Source organism: Salmo trutta, chromosome 10 (assembly GCF_901001165.1).
Source record: "Salmo trutta chromosome 10, fSalTru1.1, whole genome shotgun sequence".
NCBI classification, from domain to species: domain Eukaryota; kingdom Metazoa; phylum Chordata; class Actinopteri; order Salmoniformes; family Salmonidae; genus Salmo; species Salmo trutta.
In genome coordinates this window covers 34,909,269-34,932,390 of record NC_042966.1, presented here as the reverse complement: position 1 = coordinate 34,932,390, position 23,122 = coordinate 34,909,269, and the positions used below count along the sequence as shown (strand labels likewise).

General features: G+C 37.9%; 1 protein-coding gene across 1 annotated transcript in view; it reads right to left on the bottom strand.

Annotated features, from left to right (window-relative positions):
- Positions 1 to 375: 375 nt before the first annotated feature.
- LOC115200882 (CUB and sushi domain-containing protein 1) overlaps positions 376 to 23,122 on the bottom strand; it is a 509,589-nt gene continuing 486,842 nt past the window's right edge. Inside the window, exons 57-70 of the mRNA XM_029763998.1 lie at positions 22,603 to 22,785; positions 13,102 to 13,278; positions 12,738 to 12,917; positions 11,673 to 11,846; positions 10,540 to 10,713; positions 9,846 to 9,919; positions 8,134 to 8,245; positions 7,144 to 7,323; positions 6,704 to 6,766; positions 6,353 to 6,514; positions 6,125 to 6,237; positions 5,499 to 5,586; positions 5,225 to 5,360; positions 376 to 3,240 (exon numbers count right to left, since the gene is read on the bottom strand). Of these exons, the coding sequence (XP_029619858.1) occupies positions 3,081 to 3,240; positions 5,225 to 5,360; positions 5,499 to 5,586; positions 6,125 to 6,237; positions 6,353 to 6,514; positions 6,704 to 6,766; positions 7,144 to 7,323; positions 8,134 to 8,245; positions 9,846 to 9,919; positions 10,540 to 10,713; positions 11,673 to 11,846; positions 12,738 to 12,917; positions 13,102 to 13,278; positions 22,603 to 22,785 (1,976 nt within the window). The 3' untranslated portion in view covers positions 376 to 3,080. The remainder of the gene's footprint in view (positions 3,241 to 5,224; positions 5,361 to 5,498; positions 5,587 to 6,124; positions 6,238 to 6,352; positions 6,515 to 6,703; positions 6,767 to 7,143; positions 7,324 to 8,133; positions 8,246 to 9,845; positions 9,920 to 10,539; positions 10,714 to 11,672; positions 11,847 to 12,737; positions 12,918 to 13,101; positions 13,279 to 22,602; positions 22,786 to 23,122) is intronic.

The window sequence follows — 23,122 nt, the reverse complement described above, 5'->3', positions numbered from 1 at the left end:
TAAAAGTTGTCAAAAATATAAATAGTAAAGTACAGATACCCTAAAAAAAAAAATACTTAAGTAGTACTTTCAAGTATTTTTACTTAAGTACTTTACACTGTGTATATATCTATATCTTATTATCATCATGATTGTAAATCTATTTTCATAGAGTTAGAGTAAGGCCAGGATTCAATCCATTCCTTTAGCTGACATATGCAGTGTTTACTGTGAATACGGTCTCTGCCAAGGCAGGAACATTGCCTTTAAAGGTGCAGCCTAAGTGCAAACATTCAGATTTAGTTTTTGTTGTTGTATAGATCTGACTATAGCCTTGTAAAATATGTTATGCCACGAATGGAAAAGAAAACAGTTCCACATAGATATGACCATAATTATATTAAAAACTTTAATCTGAAATAATGTTTTCAAAATATGTCATTGAACATGTGTCATAGATGAGTTTTTCTAAGGTTTGTTTTCTCTCACATAAACAAATATATACGAGCAATGTTTTAAATAACAGCTTGTATATATCGACATTTGCAAGAAAAGTTTAAACCATAGATATACATTTGATATTCATACTCAGATAGACGATAAATGTACATTTTGTATAGTAAAAACATTTATTTTAACAAGTCTTGTACCTACATTAATCAAAAAAGTACAGCATATTTAATAATTTTACAAATTCTTCATAAAAAATATATTTCTGTACAAAAACATTTTCTTTTGCACCTACTTCAAGTCAGCAGCACGTGATATCCCGATGTTGTAAAATGGAATGATATTAAATTGAATGCAGTTATACACCTCTTTAGTTGGGAAACCATTTTACAGATGTTGAAAGAAAAACGTTATTGCAGCAAGCCCAAAGGAAGGCAAAATGTGGATTAAAAGCAGTGGGTCTTACATCAAAATGTTTACAAAGAAAGGGGATGATTTGATTAATTTCTGTCTTAACCCTATTTATTGAAACCACTGCCGTATAGTGCGTAGGTGTGTAATGAACACTAGGTTAAATTTGAAATTTAAAAATTTAAATCATTTGTAGAAAAATTATGGAAATTAAAATGCTTCTGATTTTCCAAACATACTTCAGACATAAAATGCATCATACTCTGGGGAATTTTAGTTGTGCTACTACGGCCACAAATACAACAGATATGAAATGGAATCTGATATCTCACAAGATTATAATACACATTTTGTCACTGGTGCATTGATCTCTAAGCAAGTGCATATGATAACAGATTTCGAAAAGCCAAGCTAAGATAGTTCCTCTACTGTAAGTTTTGAACATTATTTGTGAATACATGCGTAACCAAAATGATTAGGAAAAACAACAAGCTAATCTATGACTTTGGAATCACAGTGTACTGTATGCATTCAAGTAGCCTTAGCGTTGTAATAGGTCATTTGTAACTGTGACAGCTTTTGAATTGAATAAGGCAGTGTTTCCTGGAGTGTAAGTAAGTAGTCTGTGTTCAATTCATCATCATTGACTCAATACCCTTAAGGATAGGAGGGACATATCATAAAGGGAGAAAAACAGATTATTAAGACTAGCTTCTAAACGACCAGCTCATGCCACTGCTAAAGAAGGATTGCTATCCAACTTGATTCCCCACCTTGCCTTAAGTAGGCCTACCAAAACAAGGTTGTCTGTCAAACAGTTGAGTTGAGTTAAACATGGCATATTCGTACGGCACATCTAAACAAAAATACACTTCTGCATTAAAACTGTGATTTAAAGCAAGGGCAGCATTTATGAAAAATAAACATTTTATTAGTTCCAGTATTGTAGAGTAGAAAAATGACGTCCTTCTGCGCAAGAGGTATATTTGAAACGTAAGCAAATTTGCAGCATGACCACAAGATAGGACTGCCAACTGTTGTCTAGTGTTCCGAATGTTGACAATGTTCAATGCCTGGGGTAATGTGAAATAAACTACAATATAAACAGCAACCTGATGATCGACAATACAAACAAACATTCATGACTAACATGCATGATACATACTGTAAGTATTTGATGCAATTTACAGTATACAACAATACTGAGCATTGTTGTTTTTTCAGAGTAGATGAACCAGATCAGTTTGCTCTGCAGTAATATTGATCTGTGAATAAAATTAAATATCATTCACGATTGCTGCACATTTGCATGTACACCAGTTGCTCCTTAATTGATATTTGTGGATTTAAATGTTTCTAGATAAGCTGCATGGTATTTGTGACTTGAGTTAAAAATCATTTATATAACCATATAAAAAAGTAAGGAGGGTGTTCCATACATTTATTTGCAAAACTAATATTGAAAATAAAATAAGCATCTCTATTGATAAACAGTAGCATGACGTTATGCTCCCTGTGGATATGGAAATATACTGTATGCTTATCTACAAATGGTCAAAAACCCTGTACGTCATTTTTCAGTTAGTTTGAAAATTCCTCTTTTGCCTCATTTCATACCCATTCATAACACACTAGTGCAAAATTTGTGCGATAAAGTTTTTCAACACAACAGCTGAGCGAGTTCCTAGATTAGATAGCCATGTTCTCCTGCGCGACAGTTGTAGTTTATAGCATATGTTCCCTTTATTGGAGAAGTCTGGCAAGGAATGAGCAGCAACATGTTCAACGTTGCTTCCTCCTTTGTGGTACATCTTCACTGAAGAAAACACTTTTTATCAACAATTATGTGGCTTTTCAAGACACTTTAGTATTTCCCCAAGGAGGGCCTTTGGGGGGGAAAAAAAAGACAGAAAAAAAAGAAAAACGGAGAATGAAAACAACTTTCATCCTGCAAAGAGCCATAAAAGGCAGAACTCCTTGATCCTAGAGATAATCGTCTCTGCTTTATTTTCCTGGCCACATACATGATCTCTGCTCCATAGAACACCAATAGTTGTCATTTTATTTTGTGGTGGCAAGTCCATATTGTCATTGATTTTAAATGGTGTATTTTATCTTCTCCACAGAGAGGTTATAACGTGATGAGTTCAAAGAAATATTGGCATCTGTCGAAAAATAAGATACTGCTTACCACAAGAGGTATGGCTGTAAAAGCCAGTCCAATGTCGGTGATAAGAGGGCTATACTACTGTGCAGACTGTGTTCAGTGTTGTATCAAACCTCACAGCTTTCGCCTCCGTGGGTTTCATGTTTGTGTCATACATAGGGTTTTCAAACGACGCTTGTCCATTGGTGTTTTCATGACCGGTATAGCCATTGTATTGAACCTTTGGTCTTGTTCTGAAAGGTGAACAAATAAAAAGTGTTAACACATTTAGTTTATTTTAATAACTCTACTAGCTATGACTTTTTAAAAACTTTTCAGACAAATGTGAAGTTGTTTCATGAAGGGATGTTAAGGTATAGCAAAAAGTGCAATGATGAAGCAGAAACTCTTTCCCACTTGAGGAATCTCTGTACATATTGTTACTGCATTTTGAAATATACCAAATAAGAATACCCATAGCTAAGGAAAATATGTTTCAGCCCTCATTTGATCCAGAATACACATTGACCATGGGAGACCATATAACCTCTTATTATTTGAAAGAGGAGACTAGGGAGTCCTACTCAAAGCCCACTGAGCTGTTTTAAAACCTCAATATAAGATCAACGTAAAGACCTTGATTCCACCCAGGAGCATTTTGTAAGCCTTTACTTCAAATCAAATTGTATTGGTCGCATACACATATGTTATCACGGGTGTAATAAAATGCTTATGTTCCTAGCTCCAACAGTGCAGTAAACGTAATGGTCCCTCCATTACCTTACAAATCTTACTAAGTCAGACAAATGCAGGTTCAGTGACTACCTGGAGGGTTTAGTGTCTTCTATTTAAACTTTGTGTGGATATATAAAGTCCATTACCAAATCCTACATCAAGGCATTGTTAAAGCAGGATCTGTCTGCATGTGTGGAGAATACCTCTGCATATTCAAAAACACGTTTCCATAGCCTTGCAAAGTCTCTGTGGGAGTATGAATGATGTAGAGTGCAGATGTAGGATCTTAATTAGAGCCAGTTTGCTACAGAAGGAAAATAATCCTGTAGCAACTGGAAATGTGAATTATTATGTGGATTATAACTTATTAAAATTTTTGTAGGGGTTGATAATTTTTCTGTAAGGGAAAATCAAGTCAGAAATTTCAAAGTGGACATTTCAAACTTCAGAAGCCTTTTTAAACCTCAAATACACTACAAGTTAAACATTTCCTGTATTGCAGGAAGTTATCCTGCAAAAGGGTGATCAAATGAAGATCCTATATATGTAAGTAGTAATAAAGCCTTGTGGCTAAACATGTATAATATGGAAATGAAAAATTCTATACAGAAAGAAAGAAATAAATATTGTAACTATCAAAACAGACTGATCCTACATGATGTTATTATATCATTGTCAAAAGACAGTATTCAAAATCTGACACTTATGGGTTTGTAGCATTTGGCATACAAAATGACTGAAATGTTAATAAAAGTTACAGTATACATTTTCTTTATCTATGTGAATATGAAGATACTTTCTAAGCGTGATTCTGTATTAATGTTAAAACACAATACTTCAAAACTCCCCTCCAGTAAATATAACAGTCAAAAACAAATGGATTCTCATGATAGCTTATAGGCAAATGGTCACAAAAAACAAATAGAACAACATTCAGTTGGTTGAAATATGCTGACAGAGAGATGACAATATGAGATCAAAGAGCACATCTTATTCATTTTAGCCCAACAAATAAAAAAACTATTTTTTTTTCACTAAATGAAAAAAGTAAAAGACGATAATGACGATGTGAAAGTAGGAATTGTTGCGTATAGTGATTTAGTGTCTTATGTCTTACCTGCCGCCCGCCCTGATTACGTCTTTGGGTCTCTCATTGTCATCAGTGTCTTGTGAAAGTACCCTGCCAATTTTTCATGTACTTTAATATTGGGTAATTTTCCATTTAATCTGACAATAATGTCACATACTTTATTTATTTTGTTTGTTCAGTTAGCTTTGGAAAACGCCAATGCAAATTTATTGTAATCATTTTGTTTCGCACTCATCTAACATTGGATTTTGTTATATAACGATCTATCAACTGAAACTTTTAGGGATCACTCATCGTTTGGCACAGGAGTTTCCCATAACTTATAAGAGACTATGATGCTTAACATCCAAGCATATATGGACAAACATCACCAATGCAGATTACCAAGACATCCAATAGCCAGCACTCCTTACCTGTGTTTGTAGAGGTAAAATGCAAACCCTGACAGAATAAGGGCAAAGAATGGCACTAGTATGGCAGCTGCTACTGAACTGCTGTTGGTGCCATAGTATGGAGGATTTGATGGCTCCAGGTCTGTTGTAAAGAGACCTAATAAAGAAACATAACAGTACAACCATTCTTGTCAAACTTCTTAAAGTAACTTGTGTAAAAGCAATGGTATCAGGAAGTAAAAGGTAACTGTGCATGTAGTTTTTGTTTATTACTACGATTACACAAAGATTGTACCTCCTCTTGTTAGTACAAATCTTCCGAAGTCCTTGCTTTGAATATGACCCTGGTAAACAAAGGTTTTCTTGTCAGACTCTGCGGTCACCTAAACCAACACAAAAGAGGGGGGGGGGGAAAAATCTGACTTTAGCAGATTTTTCAGGGCATACAGTAGTTGAAATGCAGAACCATTACACAGCTATCGCTATTACCCATTCACCTCATATCCCTCCTTTGTCCTCATGCAGCTTATCACTGTCTCTATCGCCTTTGAAGTGACTAACTGCTATAGTGTTCACAAGAACATATCTTCTTTGAACTTACAAAAGAGGGCTACAGTCAAGTAATATCTTCAACAGACACATTTTCATTCAAATCATTTTAGGCCATTAGGCCATACAATTTTAAGTTGCAGTGTCTTGTGTTGGTTATGGTAGACAGAACCTAATGCCAGAGCTGCATATTGATGAATGACAGTCTGCAGATGTTACCACCTCATGAACTAGATGTACAGCATTTGCAGAAAACTGAGAGGAGAGAATATGGTAGGTAAAGGAGACAAACTATTGCTGTGTTTCCTGATTAGGTTGGAAGTCCATCATTAGGCCCTTTATTGATCATTTAATTCAAATAAGAAGACTCACGTAGCCATCCATTGCCCAGTTGTCATTCTTGAATTTACTGAAATGATGCTCTGTTGGACCACGTATCTGATAAACCTTCAGCAGCAAATGGTTTTCCTCCTTCTTGTACGTTCCTGAAAACAAAGGAAATTGGGTTATCGGTTGGTGTTTACTGTTGTAATGTTGACTTCAACTGTAATATTTGCCTAATCAAATAATGTTAGAGTTAACATGTGTGATGTGATTTACCAGCAAGTTTAAGCTGCACTCTGCTCTGATCCAGAAGTGTGACATTGACTCTACTTGTTGTTTCATTGAATCCATTTACAGTAATAGTGGCAACTTCTCTTGCTCCAAGGTACTCATAGAACCCAGTCCAGCCAAAGTTTAAAGAAAACACATCTACAGGAACTGAAGGAAAGAAAGACTCATGTTACACTGTATGACCAGAACAAAATAAGGTACTTTTGCATCATCCATCGCCTGTCTGTACAGCCATCATTATGAGAAACCTCAGACGTACAGTTAGCACAATACGTGTTACATTGAATGGACATGCATTTGAACATGAACAAAATGACTCAGAGGAGATAAACGTACCACCAATCTTGTTTTTCTGAACATCTGACTCCACTCCTTTTTTACCATTTATTTTGGGCCCAACTGAAAGACGGAAGAAATAATTGACTACATGACATTTTATGGATGTGACCTACTCACTGCCAGTTGCTGCTTGTAGCCGTGTAATGACAACATTTTTTTTGTCTACATTTTACCAGAGCGATTCAGACTTGATGATTGCTGAAATGTTGTATACTCAATTACCTAGATATTCTCAGCTAGCACAGGGCACACAGCAAATTAACTACTGTGTTGAATACCAATGTATGAGGGAAAATATGATTGACACATACAAGTAGCAGATTAACTGCTAATCTAAGTATATGGCCTGTGGTACAATTTATTCTCCTCAGGTTGTGAATGGTTCACAGGAAATAGTTACATTTGAATAATAGGCACATTCCAGTGCATAAGTATACCTTTGCAGACAGGTGGCTTTCCAGACCACTTTCCATCAGGTTTACATGTCCTGTGCTCAGATCCCCCGGCCAGGAAGAATCCGTCCTGACATGTATAAATCAAAGTATAGCCCAGAGTTGGTAGATCAATAGCCTTCACGTCAATGTTAGACAGTGTCTCGGGCTGTCTGCAGGCATGGGCTGCAAAAAAAGAAAGAACGAAGAAGAAAAAAACATGGTAAAACACAATAAATTCACTCTACCACTGACCAGGATTACCAGTCAGAATACAGTGGCCCCACACCCACACCAGTATCATGGAGTTATGTAGAGATCAAGCAATCCTATCAGGAGCAAACATATAAAACAAGGCCAGAGTGGTACTATCCATCTGTAACATAATATATGAACTCAGTCTTCGCACTTTCCTGTCGTCAACTTAAGCCTCCCCACTCCCAAGCCTCTGACAGTGAAGCCGCTTTATGTGGAGGAGACGCCTGAAGAATTTCGTGGGTATGCTGTCAAAAATCGCCCACTGATTTACCACTCACATACGAACAGCTTAAACTTGGCAAACTTTATCTATTCTTTGCTGAGGGCAGCAATCCCTACTTAACTTCCCTACATGACTCACACAGCCCTTTCTCAAATGTCCATTCCCTTTTGACAGTCCCACAATGGCTTCTACGTTGTGATCTTTCTTTTAATCCATATATACAGCTCAAGACCTATAATCCTGGGCAGAGTTATTAAGGAGAGAGATGGAGAACATGACACTACCATTGGGAGGGTAGTGATCTGGAATGCAGTAAATTAAAGGGTTACATGTGCTAAACCAATGCTCTACTCCCTTTGGCTGTCATACCCCCCTCTACTCCGCCTGTGTCTCTACCTTTACTCATTAACAAGTCAATGCTAAGAAAATGTACACCTGGTGGATTAATAAATAACTTTTTCCTGTTTTCTTGACAATGCCTTGTCACAAAAACAAATCTTCCCAAAAATACTTACCGATACATTCTGGTTGCACACCACTCCACGTCAAATTTTCCAGACAGGTTCTTGTCGTAGATCCCAGTATGTGGTAGTTTTTACGGCATTTGAAGGAGATTTTGCTTCCAACCTGAAACGGAAGAAGACTCATTACTATAAATGGTCTAAGAACAACCAGATAATTGCTTTGACTGACCAGAAGACTATTTTAGCAAATTATCTGAGCACAATTTTTCCAATTTTGTTGCATTACAACCTGTAATTTAAATTGATTTTTATTTGGATTTCATGTAATGTACATAAACAAAATAATCCAAATTGGTGAAGTGAAATTCAAAAAAAAAAAAAAAAGAAAAGTGATGCATGAATTTATATTCACCCCCTTTGCTATGAAGTCCCTAAATAAGATCTGGTGCCACCAATTACCTTCAGAAGTCACATAATTAGCTAAATAAAGTCCACCTGAGTGCAATCTAAATGTCACATGATCTCAGTACACACGCACACACATGTTCTGAAAGGCCCCAGAGTCTGCAACACCACTAAGCAAGGGACATCACCAAGCAAGCGGCACCATGAAGACCAAGGAGCTCTCCAAACAGGTCAGGGACAAAGTTGTGGAGAAGTACAGATCATGGTTGGGTTATAAAAAAATATTTGAAACTTTGAACATCCCACGGAGCACCATTAAATCCATTTTTTTTAAATGGAAAGAATATGGCAACAAACCTGCCAAGAGAGGGCCGCCCACCAAAACTCACAGACCACGCAAGGAGGGCATTAATCAGAGAGGCAACAAAAAGACCAAAGATAACCCTGAAGGAGCTGCAAAGCTCCACAGCAGAGATTGGAGTATCTGTCCATAGGCCCACTAAGCCGGTGTGGCAGGTAGCCTAGTGATTAGAGCGTTGGGCCAGTAACCGAAAGGTTGCTAGATCGAATTGAAGGAATGATGGATGGTGCTAAATACAGGGAAATTCTTGAGGGGAACCTGTTTCAGTCTTCCAGAGATTTGAGACTGGGACAGAGGTTCACCTTCCAGCAGGACAATGACCCTAAGCATACTGCTAAAGCAACACTTGAGTGGTTTAAGGGGAAACACTTAAATGTCTTGGAATGGCCTAGTCAAAGCCCAGACCTCAATCCAATTGAGAATCCTCTTTTGCACTACCCTTTTTGCACTATTGGTTAGAGCCTGTAAGTAAGTATTTCACTGTAAGGTGTACCTGTTGTATTCGGCGCACGTGACAAATAAACTTTGATTTGATTTGAATCTGTGGTATGACTTAAAGATTGCTGTACACCAGCGGAACCCATCCAACTTGAAGGAGCTGGAGCATGACTTTGAGAATGGACAAAAATCCCAGTGGCTAGATGTGCCAAGCTTATAGAGACAAACCCCAAGAGACTTGCAGCTGTAATTGCTGCAAAAAGGTGGCTCTACAAACTATTGACTTGCGGGGGGGGGGGGGGGGGGGAATAGTCATGCATGCTCAAGTTCTGTTTTTTTTGTCTTATTTCTTGTATGTTTCACAATAAAAAATATTTTGCATCTTCAAAGTGGTAAGCATGTTGTGTAAATCAAATGATACAAACCCCCCTAAAATCTATTTTAATTACAGGTTGTAAGGCAACAAAATAGGAAAATTGCCAAGTGGGTGAATACTTTCCCAAGCCACTGTACAGTATGTTTACCCACAATTTGACATCGGTAGAAGTAAGGACCTTACCTCAAATCCTTGGGATGTGACTGGTATCCCATAAGATGGTGTTCCAGGGTCTCTGCATGTGTTATATGCAGGATCTGAAGAAAAATACATGTTTAGCTCACTGCTTATCAACATCATCACTGAAGAAAATAAGCAAACACTCAACTACATGACACCACAACATACCACAACTAAGGCAGCAGACAGTGGTGTAAAGTACTTAAATAAAAATAAGTACTACTTTAGTAATTTTGTACTTTATTATTTATATGTTTGACTACTTTCACTTTTATTCACTACATTCTTTTAAGAAAATATTTTACTTTTTACTCCATACATTTTCCTTAACACCCAAAAGTACTCGTTATATTTTGAATGCTTAGCAGGACAGGAAAATGGTCCAATTTATGCACTTAACAGAGCATCCCTGGTTATCCCTACTGACTCTGATCTGACACTCACTAAACACACATGCTTCTTTTGTAAATGATGTTGGAATGTTGGAGTGTGCCTCTGGCTATCCGTACATTTTAAAAAAGAAAAGAAAATGGTGCAGTCTGGTTTGCTTAATATAAGGAATTTGAAAATGATTTATACTTTTACTAGTTAAGTTTATTTTAAACCAAATACTTTTAGACTTTTCCTCAAGAATTTCACTGGGTGACTTTTCTTTGAGTCATGTTCTATTAAGGTATGAATGGGCAGGACAACCCACCTATACATGAGGGATGTATTCCACTCCAAGTCCCATCAACCTGACACACTCTCCTGGATGACCCGACCAGGATGTTGGGGTCCCTACAGTAGAAGGTGACCTCTGACCTGTAGGTGAACTGTTTGCCCTCAGCATAACCCTCTGCTGGGGTGCCTGGGTCTCCACACAGCACAGCTAGGCACAACAAAGCACAGAGACCATTAATCAAATCACACACTTCACATCACACACATCCCCCAGGTTACGTGGGTTTCAGAATCTTTAATCACAATTTTTCATAGGCATGATGATCACAACGTTTCATATAGGCACAACTGACCAGCTAGTCATTCATAACATGGCTCTTGGAATTAAAACATTACGAAGTGAAAAAATATATTGTTGTGAGAAACAGAAAGCACCATAGCTAAACTAGACCTGCTAACCCCTACTGTATAATGGATAATACAATGGTTTCAAGATGCTTTTTCATAATAGGTCCTTCATGTTTGTGAAATGCCCCACATACATGTTCCGCAAAGAGTTTAGCAGTGGAAGTCACTCAGACCCGTTTCAGACCCACAGTATGAGAAGTTGTTACTACAGAGTGTGTTCTCCTGCAGGCTTTCCATGACAACCCACTTTCCATGACAACCCACTCTGTGCATGGAATTTCAGAACATTCTGGCAGTACTTCTGACACCGTGTCAGGAGCTTATGATCAAGGCCTGCAGGCTGCAGCAGCAGACTCCGTCCATGTACCTTGTAATGCTCATGTTATGGGCAGCCCTAGCTGCGGATACTTGAGGGATCAATTTAGGAAATGTTGACATTCTTTTTGCATCTGTCACAACAGTTTCCCAACCTGTCAAATCTGGCATTTCACAGAGGATTTAGCCGGGTCATGCACCCCCCAGCGGCACAACTTTAACAAGGCTATAGGAAGGATAAGTAGGCCAGGTGTGCTCATTTCATTCGCTTTAAACTGATAGGCACTGCTTTCGTCAGTTTGATGCATCTACTATAAAATATTTTTTTTACACAAACATAGCAATAGGTAAACACTGCTAAGCTTTGATGACACTGCCATTGCACTAAAGTTTAGATCAAGTGCTCAGATTTTCAGTCTTAAAGGGACTTGATTTTTAACTTACGAAGACATTGAGGGATTTCCCCTCGCCATGTGCCGTTCCCCTCACATGAAACGATTCCAGGGCTGGATAGCTGGTACCCATCGAAGCAGCTATAGGTGACGCTGGAGCCCCACTGCAAGTCTGACCCCTCAACCTTCCCATTGTGAACAGCCGGAGGACGGCCACACATGATCACTGATGTGGGGACAAAACAATATCATCAGGAAGGATGTAATGATTTTTAGTGAGTAAGTACTGCATGTTAACTCAAAACATATGTTTTAATGTGCTAGAAAGGAATGGATGATTTATCGCGGTTCATATCCTCTTTGATGATCATATTCTGTCTCCCACAGGGAGAAAGTGTTTTCATTTGCCTATTATTGGCAAGTAATATAGTTAATTGGGAAGTAGAAGTCCCATTAATCACAATACATATCCGATATGGACTGTGTATCTGTTTTCGATTATATGCATGAACTGTTATTTCCCGTTGAGACGATAACATATTCTAACTCTAAAAGAAATCATTGCAAATGCTGTGGTATTGGATGTCTATTCTGTAAAAATAGGAACTTCTGGCATATTAAACAGTATTCACCCACAGGATTGCAATTGGTCTATAACCACATGTCTGGTAAATCGCTACTGTGGGAAATTATATGTGAAGTGCACAGACATTCACTCTCTGCCTGTCAATCTGCTTGGGAGGAGACTTCCCTGCTCTATGCTTGTCTGCATTGCACCACTAACTGGATGCATCGTTTTCTCCACACGTTTCAAGTCTGACATCTGATAGCACAGATCCTACACATTTCATGGATAACATCCCTTCAGTCTGTGTAAGTGAATAATTTGTGCTTGCTGTGCCAAAAAAGGTAGAGAAACTACTCCAAACAAGATCAAAAAACTTTTCGAGTTCTTTTGATCTCTGAGTGCTTGAAATTCTAGAGTGTTGTGATATCTGTACTATATTTCTCTGGTTGCTTCTCATCTCAGCCCCCAGTAAAGAAATGAAAGTAGAAATGTTTGTTTCTTTGTAAGCCAACGACAAGTATTATTGAGTCATAACCAAAGTTGAAATACCTTTACAGTAAGGCTTGGTTTGGTTCCAAGACCCGTTCTTGGTGCAGAGGAGCACAGATGAGCCGACAGTGTCCATGACGTGGCCTGGGTTACAGTGATACTGAACAGTCTTGTTGAAGGTGAACTCATTTCCTATGTAAATCCCATTGGCAACAGGACCTGGATCTCCACAGCTGATCACTGTTGAATTGGTAAAACATTTGTACATGCAGTACTATATAAGCATAATCAAAAGCAAAGCATGGCATGTAGCATATAAGATTAGGTGTATTGCGTCCATGTCTCATGGTCTAGGTTGAATGAATACAAGATGAGTGTTAGATTAGCCCACTGTAGAGCTCCTACAGTGCACAGTACAGTATACCTGTGCAGTCTAGGGCAGAGCCGGTCCAGGTGCCATTGGTGGTGCAGTGGCGAGTGGTGAGACCTGAGGTCTCATATCCTTCCCAGCAGGCATATGCCACGGAGCTTGAAAACACTATTCCATCACTGAAGACAATCTTCCCGTAGGCTGGAGTACCTGGATTTCCACATGAAATCGCTGAGAAAAAAAAACCAAATAGATAAACATAAAAAAACTAAAAACTGGAATATTCGGCAAGGTAAATTTTATGTAAATAAACCATAAATTAATTGTCACTTGCAATCATGAAAGTACTACTCTTGGCTATTGAAAAAAGTAAATATGTATATAATTTATATATTTTTTATTTAACCTTTATTTAACTAGGCAAGTCAGTAAAGAACAAATTCTTATTTTCAATGACGACCTACCGGGGAACAGTGGGTTAACTGCCTTGTTCAGGGGCAGAACAACAGATTTTTACCTTGCCAGCTTTAATTCAATTTTTTTGCCTTTAATCTACAGAGTATCCTATTGCAGCCTTGGAGTTACTTTCAGTTACTGGCCCAACACTCTAACCACTAGGCTACCTGCCGCCCCATAATAAGTCCAATCTTTCTTCAGTACAATATATTTTACAGATGCTGGCCAAGCAGATCAACTTAATTGTAATCTAACAGAAACAAGATATTAAAATAAAAGACCTATTGATTTGATCCAATTAGTTAAAGCTTTTTAAGGAAATGCCTTTTGTCAGTGATTTGAAGTGGCATTTTAGAAGATGGTAATAAATGAAATGGGATCCTCACTCTCATAGATATTGGCTTTAAAAACCAATTAGGTTAATTGGGAACAAGGCTATTCCATAAATAATGAGGCATCGGGGACATATTCACAAACAAATAACCACATGACTCACATGAATAGAGCTTTTACTCACACAGCCTGCTTAAAGAGATTGTCCGGTACTTTTGTATACTTTTTAACCAATAGTTCTGAAAGTAGCGCTCACAAGCTAAAAGTGGTCCCCAAAAATTGCATACGTCACATATGCGCACCACGTCATTGCTCTTTTTCTCACTCTGCTGTGTGTGCATCTTGCTAGCTGTCACTCAAGTGGTGAGGGGCTGAATGAAGCGCATTGGTTGAACTCGAATCGCTACGGGGCTGGCCCACATGGGGTAAAATGTAGGGAAATCAGATTCCAGAAAAACTGTTGTTTTTTTAATTAGGGATTTCATGGTTAACTGAGGTAACACAGTAATTCTGCTCATAGGTTATGCATGTATGAACTACACATTGACACATCCAGCCCAAGGCAGGACATTTCAAAAATATTTAGTAGTCACCAAAGTTCCAGAGGATGTCTTTAAATACTCTCAATAGGGCTTAAGCATTTTCATCTTTGTTTACAGAAGGGGAGAACTAACAGCATGGGAATCTTCAGAGGCCATTAATCAAAGAGGGATCAGGCAAAGCGTGACATCAGTTGTGAGGAAACATGCTCTCTGCTTTCCCCCATGTGAAACTGAATGGCAAATGTACACAAATGCTGATCTCAAAAAAAGTAATGAATGCTTTTGATTACAGTGGGAATCTCCGGGGCATATGCTACAGTGCTAGCTTTGAGTATTTATGTCTCAATTAGGGTTGATTGAGCACATACTCATTAGCTCAAGTCATAGAATAGCTAAACATTTAAAGAGATTGAATGGGATCTTAAGCACTAATAAATTCGTAACATATTGGAATTCATAACATATCATACGATCTGCAGGACTTTTTTATAAAAAAATTTACAGGACGTAACATACTGCATCATACAAAATAGATGACATTGCAAACAATTGTGCAAAATTTTCGGGGACCCGTTTTGGCTCGTGAGCACTACTTTCAAAACTACTACCTAAAATTATACAAAACCTCTGTAGAATCACTTTAAGAGCAGTAAACTTAATTATTCATTAATCTTGATAAGAATGATTAGCATTATCTGTGTAGACATAATATCACTCCAAGGCTGCAACAGGATACTCTGTAGATTAAAGGCAAAACAATTACATTAAAATAAAATCCCCGGTACAGCTCCCCTTAACAATGTAACCATTTACAAATAGAAAACAACTGGTCCAATAAAAAGTTTATGAAGTCCCTCAGGGAGACCGCTGTGGCCATATGTATTTCCCGACTAAAAGTAATTATTTCCCAAGTCACAGGCGTCTTGTGATCTCCCTGTGCACAAGAATTCGCATTTCATACTTGGGCACAGCATTATTTGTATCACAGAAATAGTGCGCAGCATTCCACTTTAAATCTCCCAAGCAGTGATCCATCTCAACTCCCTTATAACAACCGTTAAACCATCCTCAATCATGAATGGCCTCTAAATAATGCAACTCTATTGATCTCCTGTAAGCAATCTGCAGGCTTATCTCACTGTGTACTGTGTTGCCGTGAAGACTGAATAAATAAGATTAATAATACATTTATAAATATAGAAATGCACAAAAACTGACCTATTGATGAAAATAAAAACAAGAAGGAAGTAAATGGAGTAAATCAACAAGGCCAAACTTTGCCTCCCCAAGTTCTGAGCAAACAAACAAACAAATAAATAAAGAAATAATACAGTTGAAGTCGGAAGTTTACATTCACTTAGGTTGGCGTCATGAAAACTTGTTTTTCAACCACTCCACAAATTTCTTGTTAAACTATAGTTTTGGCAAGTCGGTTAGGACATCTACTTTGTGCATGACACAAGTAATTTTTCCAACAATTGTTTACAGACAGATTATTTCATTTTTAATTCATTGTATCACCATACCAGTGGGACAGAAGTTTATATACATTAAGTTGACAGTGCCTTTAAACAGCTTGGAAAATTCCAGAAAATGATGTAATGGCTTTAGAAGCTTCTGATAGACTAATTGACATAATTTGAGTCATTTGGAGGTGTAACTGTGATGTATTTCAAGGCCTACCTTCAAGCTCAGTGCCTCTTTGCTTGACAACATGGGAAAATCAAAAGAAATCGGCCAAGACTTCAGAAAAAAAATTGTAGACCTCCACAAGTCTGGTTCATCCTTGGGAGCAATTTCCAAATGCCTGAAGGTACCACATTCATCTGTACAAACAATAGTACACAAGTATAAACACCATGGGACCACGCAGCCGTCATACCGCTCAGGAAGAAGACGCGTTCTGTCTCTTAGCGAGTGCAAATCAAGTGCAAATCAATTCCAGAACAACAGCAAAGGACCTTGTGAAGATGCTGGAGGAAACAGGTACAAAAGTCTATATCCACAGTAAAACGAGTCCTATATCGACATAACCTGAAATGCCGCTCAGCAAGGAAGAAGCCACTGCTCCAAAACCGCCATAAAAAAAGCCAGACTACGGTTTGCAACTGCACATGGGGACAAAGATCATACTTTTTGGAGAAATGTCCTCTGGTCTGATGAAACAAAAATAGAACTGTTTGGCCATAATGACCATCGTTATGTTCGGAGGAAAAAGGGGGAGGCTTGCAATCCCAACCATGAAGCACAGGGGTGGCAGCATCATGCTGTGGTGGTGCTTTGCTGCAGGAGGGACCAGTGCACTTCACAAAATAGATGGCATCATGAGGCAGGAAAATGATGTGGATATATTGAAGCAACATCTTAAGACATCAGTCAGGAAGTTAAAGCTTGGTCACAAAATGGGTCTACCAAATGGACAATGACCCTAAGCATACTTCTAAAGTTGTGGCAAAATGGCTTAAGGACAACAAAGTCAAGGTATTGCAGTGGCCATCACAAAGCCCTGACCTCAATCCTATAAAAAATTGGAGGGCAGAACTGAAAAGGCGTGTGTGAGCAAGGATGCCTACAAACCTGACTCATTTACACCAGCTCTGTCAGGAGGAATGGGCCAAAACTCACCCAACTTATTGTGGGAAGCTTGTGGAAGGCTACCCGAAACGTTTGACCCAAGTTAAACAATTTAAAGGCAATGCTACCAAATACTAATTGAGTGTATGTAAACTTCTGACCCACTGGGAATGTGATGAAAGAAATTAAAGCTGAAATAAATCACTCTCTACTATTATTCTGACATTTCCCATTCTTAAAATAAAGTGTTGATCCTAACTGACCTAAGACAGGGAATTTTTACTAGGATTAAATATCGGGAATTATTAAACACTGAGTTTAAATGTATTTGGCTAAGTATATATACACATATATAAACAGTACCAGTCAAATGTTTGGACACACATACTCATTCAAGGGTTTTTCTTTATTTTTTACTATTTTCTACATTGTAGAATAATAGTGAAGACATCAAAACTATAAAACAACACATATGGAATCATGTAGTAAGCAAAAAAAGTGTTAAACAAATCAAAATATATTTTATGTTTCAGATTCTTCAAAGTAGCCATCTTGGCAGAGCAAGATGAGCTAAAATCTAATGAAGGAACATTAGCTAAACTTTTTCAGCTAGTTGCCTGTCAAAATTGCACTGATAAACAATAGGGAATAGCCTGCTTACGCTTCTGCCGCTTGCCTGCCAATGCATGCGTTGTCCCAACCAAGCACTCAAGCTAACTGGCTAAAGTTGGCTAGCTTGCTAGCTAGCTACTTCCAGACACAAATGGGAGAACACATCACTGACCCATTTTACTCGCCGTAGCAGAGCTAGTAAGGCTGTTTACATGTTATATAGAGCATTCGTGACTAACTTTTACTTTTTTGGCCTACATCTATTGACACCAGTCATATTCTGCACCCAAAATATTGAGTCATTGAAAATGAAACAGTGCTTCCGGAATGGAGGCAGCAAACAATGTACCAGACTAGCTGTGATTTACAAACTGATTGCTATATTTTTGGGACTACCAAGAAATGTATTGGTGAATTATATGAATCATGCATTGAATTGCATCCATCTATTCCCCAACAATGCCTTAGTGTACGTCATTGAATGTTGAGTCAAATAGAACCTACTGTTAAAACCTCCTATAAAGTTGGTTTTGTAGCATAAACTGGGAATTTTATATTTTTGACTGAAATGATGATTGTGTGTCTGTTTCATATCTGCAAAGTAGTTAAAGCACTGTCAGTTCCACTTTAAATTACTAGAGGGGATGTCATAAACCCTAAAAGTTCCAGAATGGGTGAAAATGGCAGCCAATTGGTCAGGGAGAAATCAAGACCAGTCTAATGTGAATGAATGGCAGTAGAGGCATAATCCTGATTTTACTAGTGCAGGAAAATAAAAGTAAGATATGTGATATATTAGAAATTGTGTAATAGAATTATTGTTGAAATATTCATATAATTATATAGTCATATAATTATACATATTGTTTATACAGGTTTTTCACCAATATTCTGTGTAAATAGCCTCCAAAATATGTAAACAGATCATAAATGTCAACATTTGTGTTTTCTTGAAAAGCTGTGCGTGCTATTATACAATAGAACATCAGTAGTCTACTTGTTGCATTTACAACTTCTCTAAGTCCTGTCATCAATTGATTTCAGCCAGTGTATGGCTGTGCATTGACTGCATTGTTTGAATAGAATGTTAGCATATTGCCAGTTAATTTGAATTTTTTTTTTATGGAATCCTTCCTTTGGTTAGCTAGCTAACAAATATACAGCGCATATACATTATTGAAATTCATTATTTTACACAATATCTTATCACAGCACTGGCAAACCACAGTTGACCAACACCCTGACCAAAATGGCTGACCTTTATCCCATCATAACAAGGTTCATGTCCATTCTAGTATTCTAATTCCATGTCCGACCCCATCTAACAGACAACACTGAACACTCATGATAACTGGGTTAAAAATATGACAAACAACAGAGCAGCAAATAACTGAAGAACACAAACAACAACTTCAACACCAAAACACACACAGGAATGAGAAACAACACAACCTGAAAACAAGGAACCCATCATTACCCACAATCCTATGGTACAGCTACAATATGCGTCATGTAGAGTATACAGTACATCATAATCATAAAAAATTAGATTTGGACAAATTATTTGAATTTAATTGTGGGATTAAGGAGCTATCAAGCGCAATCAAAGTTATTGGTTAATGAGACACAGTTTAAGACGTACTAAAGACATTAAATACATTTACTTAAGATATCTTTATGTCCAAATGAGTCTACTTAAAGTGAATGATGAGATAATTGAGGGTAAATTATTATCGTTCTAAAATGTAGAAATATATAGTAGATAAGCTTCAGGGTTGGAGACAATTCCAGTCAATTCAGGAAGTACACTGAAAGTCCAACTCCAATTCTCTTCAATGCTTTTCAATGAGGACATTTCGGAATTTTGTTTACTGTATGAATTGACTGGAATTGAAATGGAATTAACCCCAACCCTGATCAACTAAGATATCCAGTACACCCATATTTGTACCTTTGTACTGGATGTGTGTATGCACATAATATCATACTTCTTATGAATGTGCCAATAAGCACCTTGGCTTCACTCAAGGTTTCCCATGTAATTTTTCAAACGATAAATTAAACAGAAATAACCCTGGATGCTTCTCTTTTGAATACCTCCCAACATTGCTGAGCATTAAGGTAATATACTATAATAGGTGTTGGATGGAGTTATCCTTTCTGAAAACGTACATTAAAGCAACGATTATCATACAGTACATTACCAGTGGTAGGTGGTCTGTGTAGGATGTTTTTTTCTCATAATCAAATAATTTCCAGGTAACAATTACGTACCTTATTGTAAGTGTTTTCAATTCAAATGTTCAAAAAGAAACAAAAATAGCTTCTTAGCAAAGAGCATTTTTTAAGCAAGAATTTATCTAGGACTGTTTGGGAGTGGTCTGAGTGGGGAATGGGTAAACTGAAAACTAGCTGTTATTGACAGAGGTTTTGAACTCTCTGTTTTATTTGTCTATTAACTAATTTACTGCCTAGTGATGTCAGCAGGCAGGCCAAAACTCTATCCCACCAAAAAGGCTGAAATTTCAGGCGATCTATTCAAACGGCTCTTACAATTAAAGGGCATTATTATCATTATCACAATTTCACGATATTAACCCAACCTTATATTGTGGAAATATATAAACCACAGGAAATTCACATTTTTGACTGCACTGGGCATGTAAGAGCAACCAGTGAATCTGTCAAATAGACGTTTAACTCTTATCACAATATTTCATGGTTGAGTAGTTCTACAGTTTATCACAATTATGAAAGAAAACACCGCATAGCATTGACATGCAATGCTCTCGCCATTGATTTGTTATTAAAATAGCAACACATTGTGAAAACAATTATTTGTGCAATGTTATACGATCTGAAATGTTTCCATTTTGCAGTAGAACTGGTCATTAACCTATCTGGGATAGGGGGGCAGTATTTTCACGGCTGGATAAAAAACATACCCGATTTAAACTGGTTACTACTCTTGCCCAGAAATGAGAATATGCATATTATTAGTAGATTTGGATAGAAAACAGTCTAAAGTTTCTAAAACTGTTTGAATGGTGTCTGTGAGTATAACAGAACTCATATGGCAGGCAAAAACCTGAGAAAATTACAAGCAGGAAATTACAGTATCTGTGCTGTTACGTGACACTTTCTAAGGCTTCCATTGGCTCTCTTAAGTCTTCAGAAAGCGGAATGACGCGTCTCCTGTCTCCGGGCAGATAACAGCAGCAGAGTTTGTCAGTGGACTGCCTGGTGACAAAGAGACTGGAGATGCGCGTTCATGAGACCTCAACAACGTTGTCCGGTTGGAATATCATCGCTATTTTACAAGAAAAATAGCATAAAAATTGATTTTAAACAGCGTTTGACATGCTTCTAAGTACTGTAAAGGAACATTGTGAAATATTTTGTCATGAAATGCGCTCGTGCGTTACCCTTTGGATAGTGACCTGAGCGCACGAACAAAACGGAGGTATTTGGATATAACTATGGATTATTTGGAACCAAAACAACATTTGTAATTGAAGTAGAAGTCCTGGGAGTGCATTTTGATGAAGAACAGCAAAGGTAATCCAGGTTGCCCCAAACTTGGCGGGTGTCAAATTAGCTAGCTGTGATGGCTGAGCTATGTAATCAGAATATTGCAAAATGTGCTTTCGCCGAAAAGCTACTTTAAAATCTGACATAGCGAATGCATAAAGGAGTTCTGTCTCTATAATTCTTAAAATAATTGTTCTGTATTTTGTCAACGTTTATGATGAGTAATTTAGTAAATTCACCGGAAGTTTTCGGTGGGTATGCTAGTTCTGAACTCACATGCTAATGTGAAAAGCTGGTTTTTGATATAAATATGAACTTGATTGAACAAAACATGCATGTATTGTATAACATAATGTCCTAGGAGTGTCATCTGATGAAGATCATCAAAGGTTAGTGCTGCATTTAGCTGTGGTTTGGGTTTTTGTGACATATATGCTTGCTTTGAAAATGGCTGTGTGAGTATTTTTGGCTGGGTACTCTCCTGACATAATCTAATGTTTTGCTTTCGCTGTAAAGCCTTTTTGAAATCGGACAATGTGGTTGGATTAACGAGAGTCTTATCTTTCAAATGGTGTAAAATATTCATATGTTGAAGTTGAAATTGAAGTTATAGCATTTTTAAGGTTTTTGTATTTCGCGCCACGCTCTACCATTGGATATTGGTGAGGCGTTCCGTCTAGATGCAAGAGGTTTTAAGACACTCTTTCAGGGTGGACCATGACACTGCCTTATCAGCCCTCAAAGTTCAAGACAACTGGGAACTTGGGAAAAACGAGCTACGAATGGGAAAATAAGTTTGGAACTTTCATCCAACTCAGAATTGTACAGTGCCTTGCAAAAGTATTCATCCCCCTTGGTGTTTTTCCTATTTTGTTGCATTACAACCTGTAATTTAAATGGATTTTTATTTGGATTTCATGTGATGGACATACACAAAATAGTCCAAATTGGTGAAGTGAAATTAAAAAAATAACTTGTTTAAACATTTTTTTTTAATGAAAACTGAAAAGTGCTGCGTGCATGTATATTCACCCCGTTGCTATGAAGCCCCTAAATATAATATTATATATATATATATATAAATATATATACACTGAGATCATGTGACACTTAGATTGCAGACAGGTGGACTTTATTTAACTAATTATGTGTCTTCTGAAGGTAATTTGGTTGCACTAGACTGCAACACCATTAAGCAAGTGGCACCATGAAGACCAAGGAGCTCTCCAAACAGGTCAGAGACAAAGTTGTGGAGAAGTACAGATCAGGGTTGGGTTATAAAGAAATATCCGAAACTTTGAACATCAGACTGAGCACCATTAAATCCATTATTAAAAAATGGAAAGAATATGGCACCACAACAAACCTGCCAAGAGAGGGCCACCCACCAAAACTCACAGACCAGGCAAGGATCCATTTTAGAATAAGGCTGTAACGCAACAAAATGTGGAAAAAGTCAAGGGGTCTGTATACTTTCCGAATGCACCGTATATGGCAGAGGACTCACCTTCACAGACTGGTTGGGTGCCACTCCAGGAGCCGTTGAGGAGGCAGGTCCTCTCAGCCGAGCCACTCAGGGAGAAGCCAGCTTCACAGCTGAACCTCAGCAGGCTCTTCAGCTGGAACTCGTCCCCCAACCTGGAGCCATGAGGTGGGATTCCAGGGTCACCACACTCCCCGGAACTACCACCTAATGAAGGACAGAGAAAATATCCAACGCTCAAACAACCACCCATCACTCACTGCAGCAGGTCCATAGGCAGTGCATATTAGTCATTCTAGCCTTGTTTTCTGAGATGGAAATAGTTTTTTCCCCACTCCCTTTTAACTTCCATGAAAGGCTACCAAGGCTCTACCCAGAGTGCTTGCTTCCAACAGCTCTAGCTACAAAACTTGAAAAACCCACAGAAACCCCTAGTTTTTTCAGCTGGGGTTGACTTCCCTGAAACCTGTCACTCAGTGTTATTTCTGTCCATTAGAGAGCCTTCAGGTTTCCCTGCCTGGCAGTGTGCAACACTCTTAGAAAA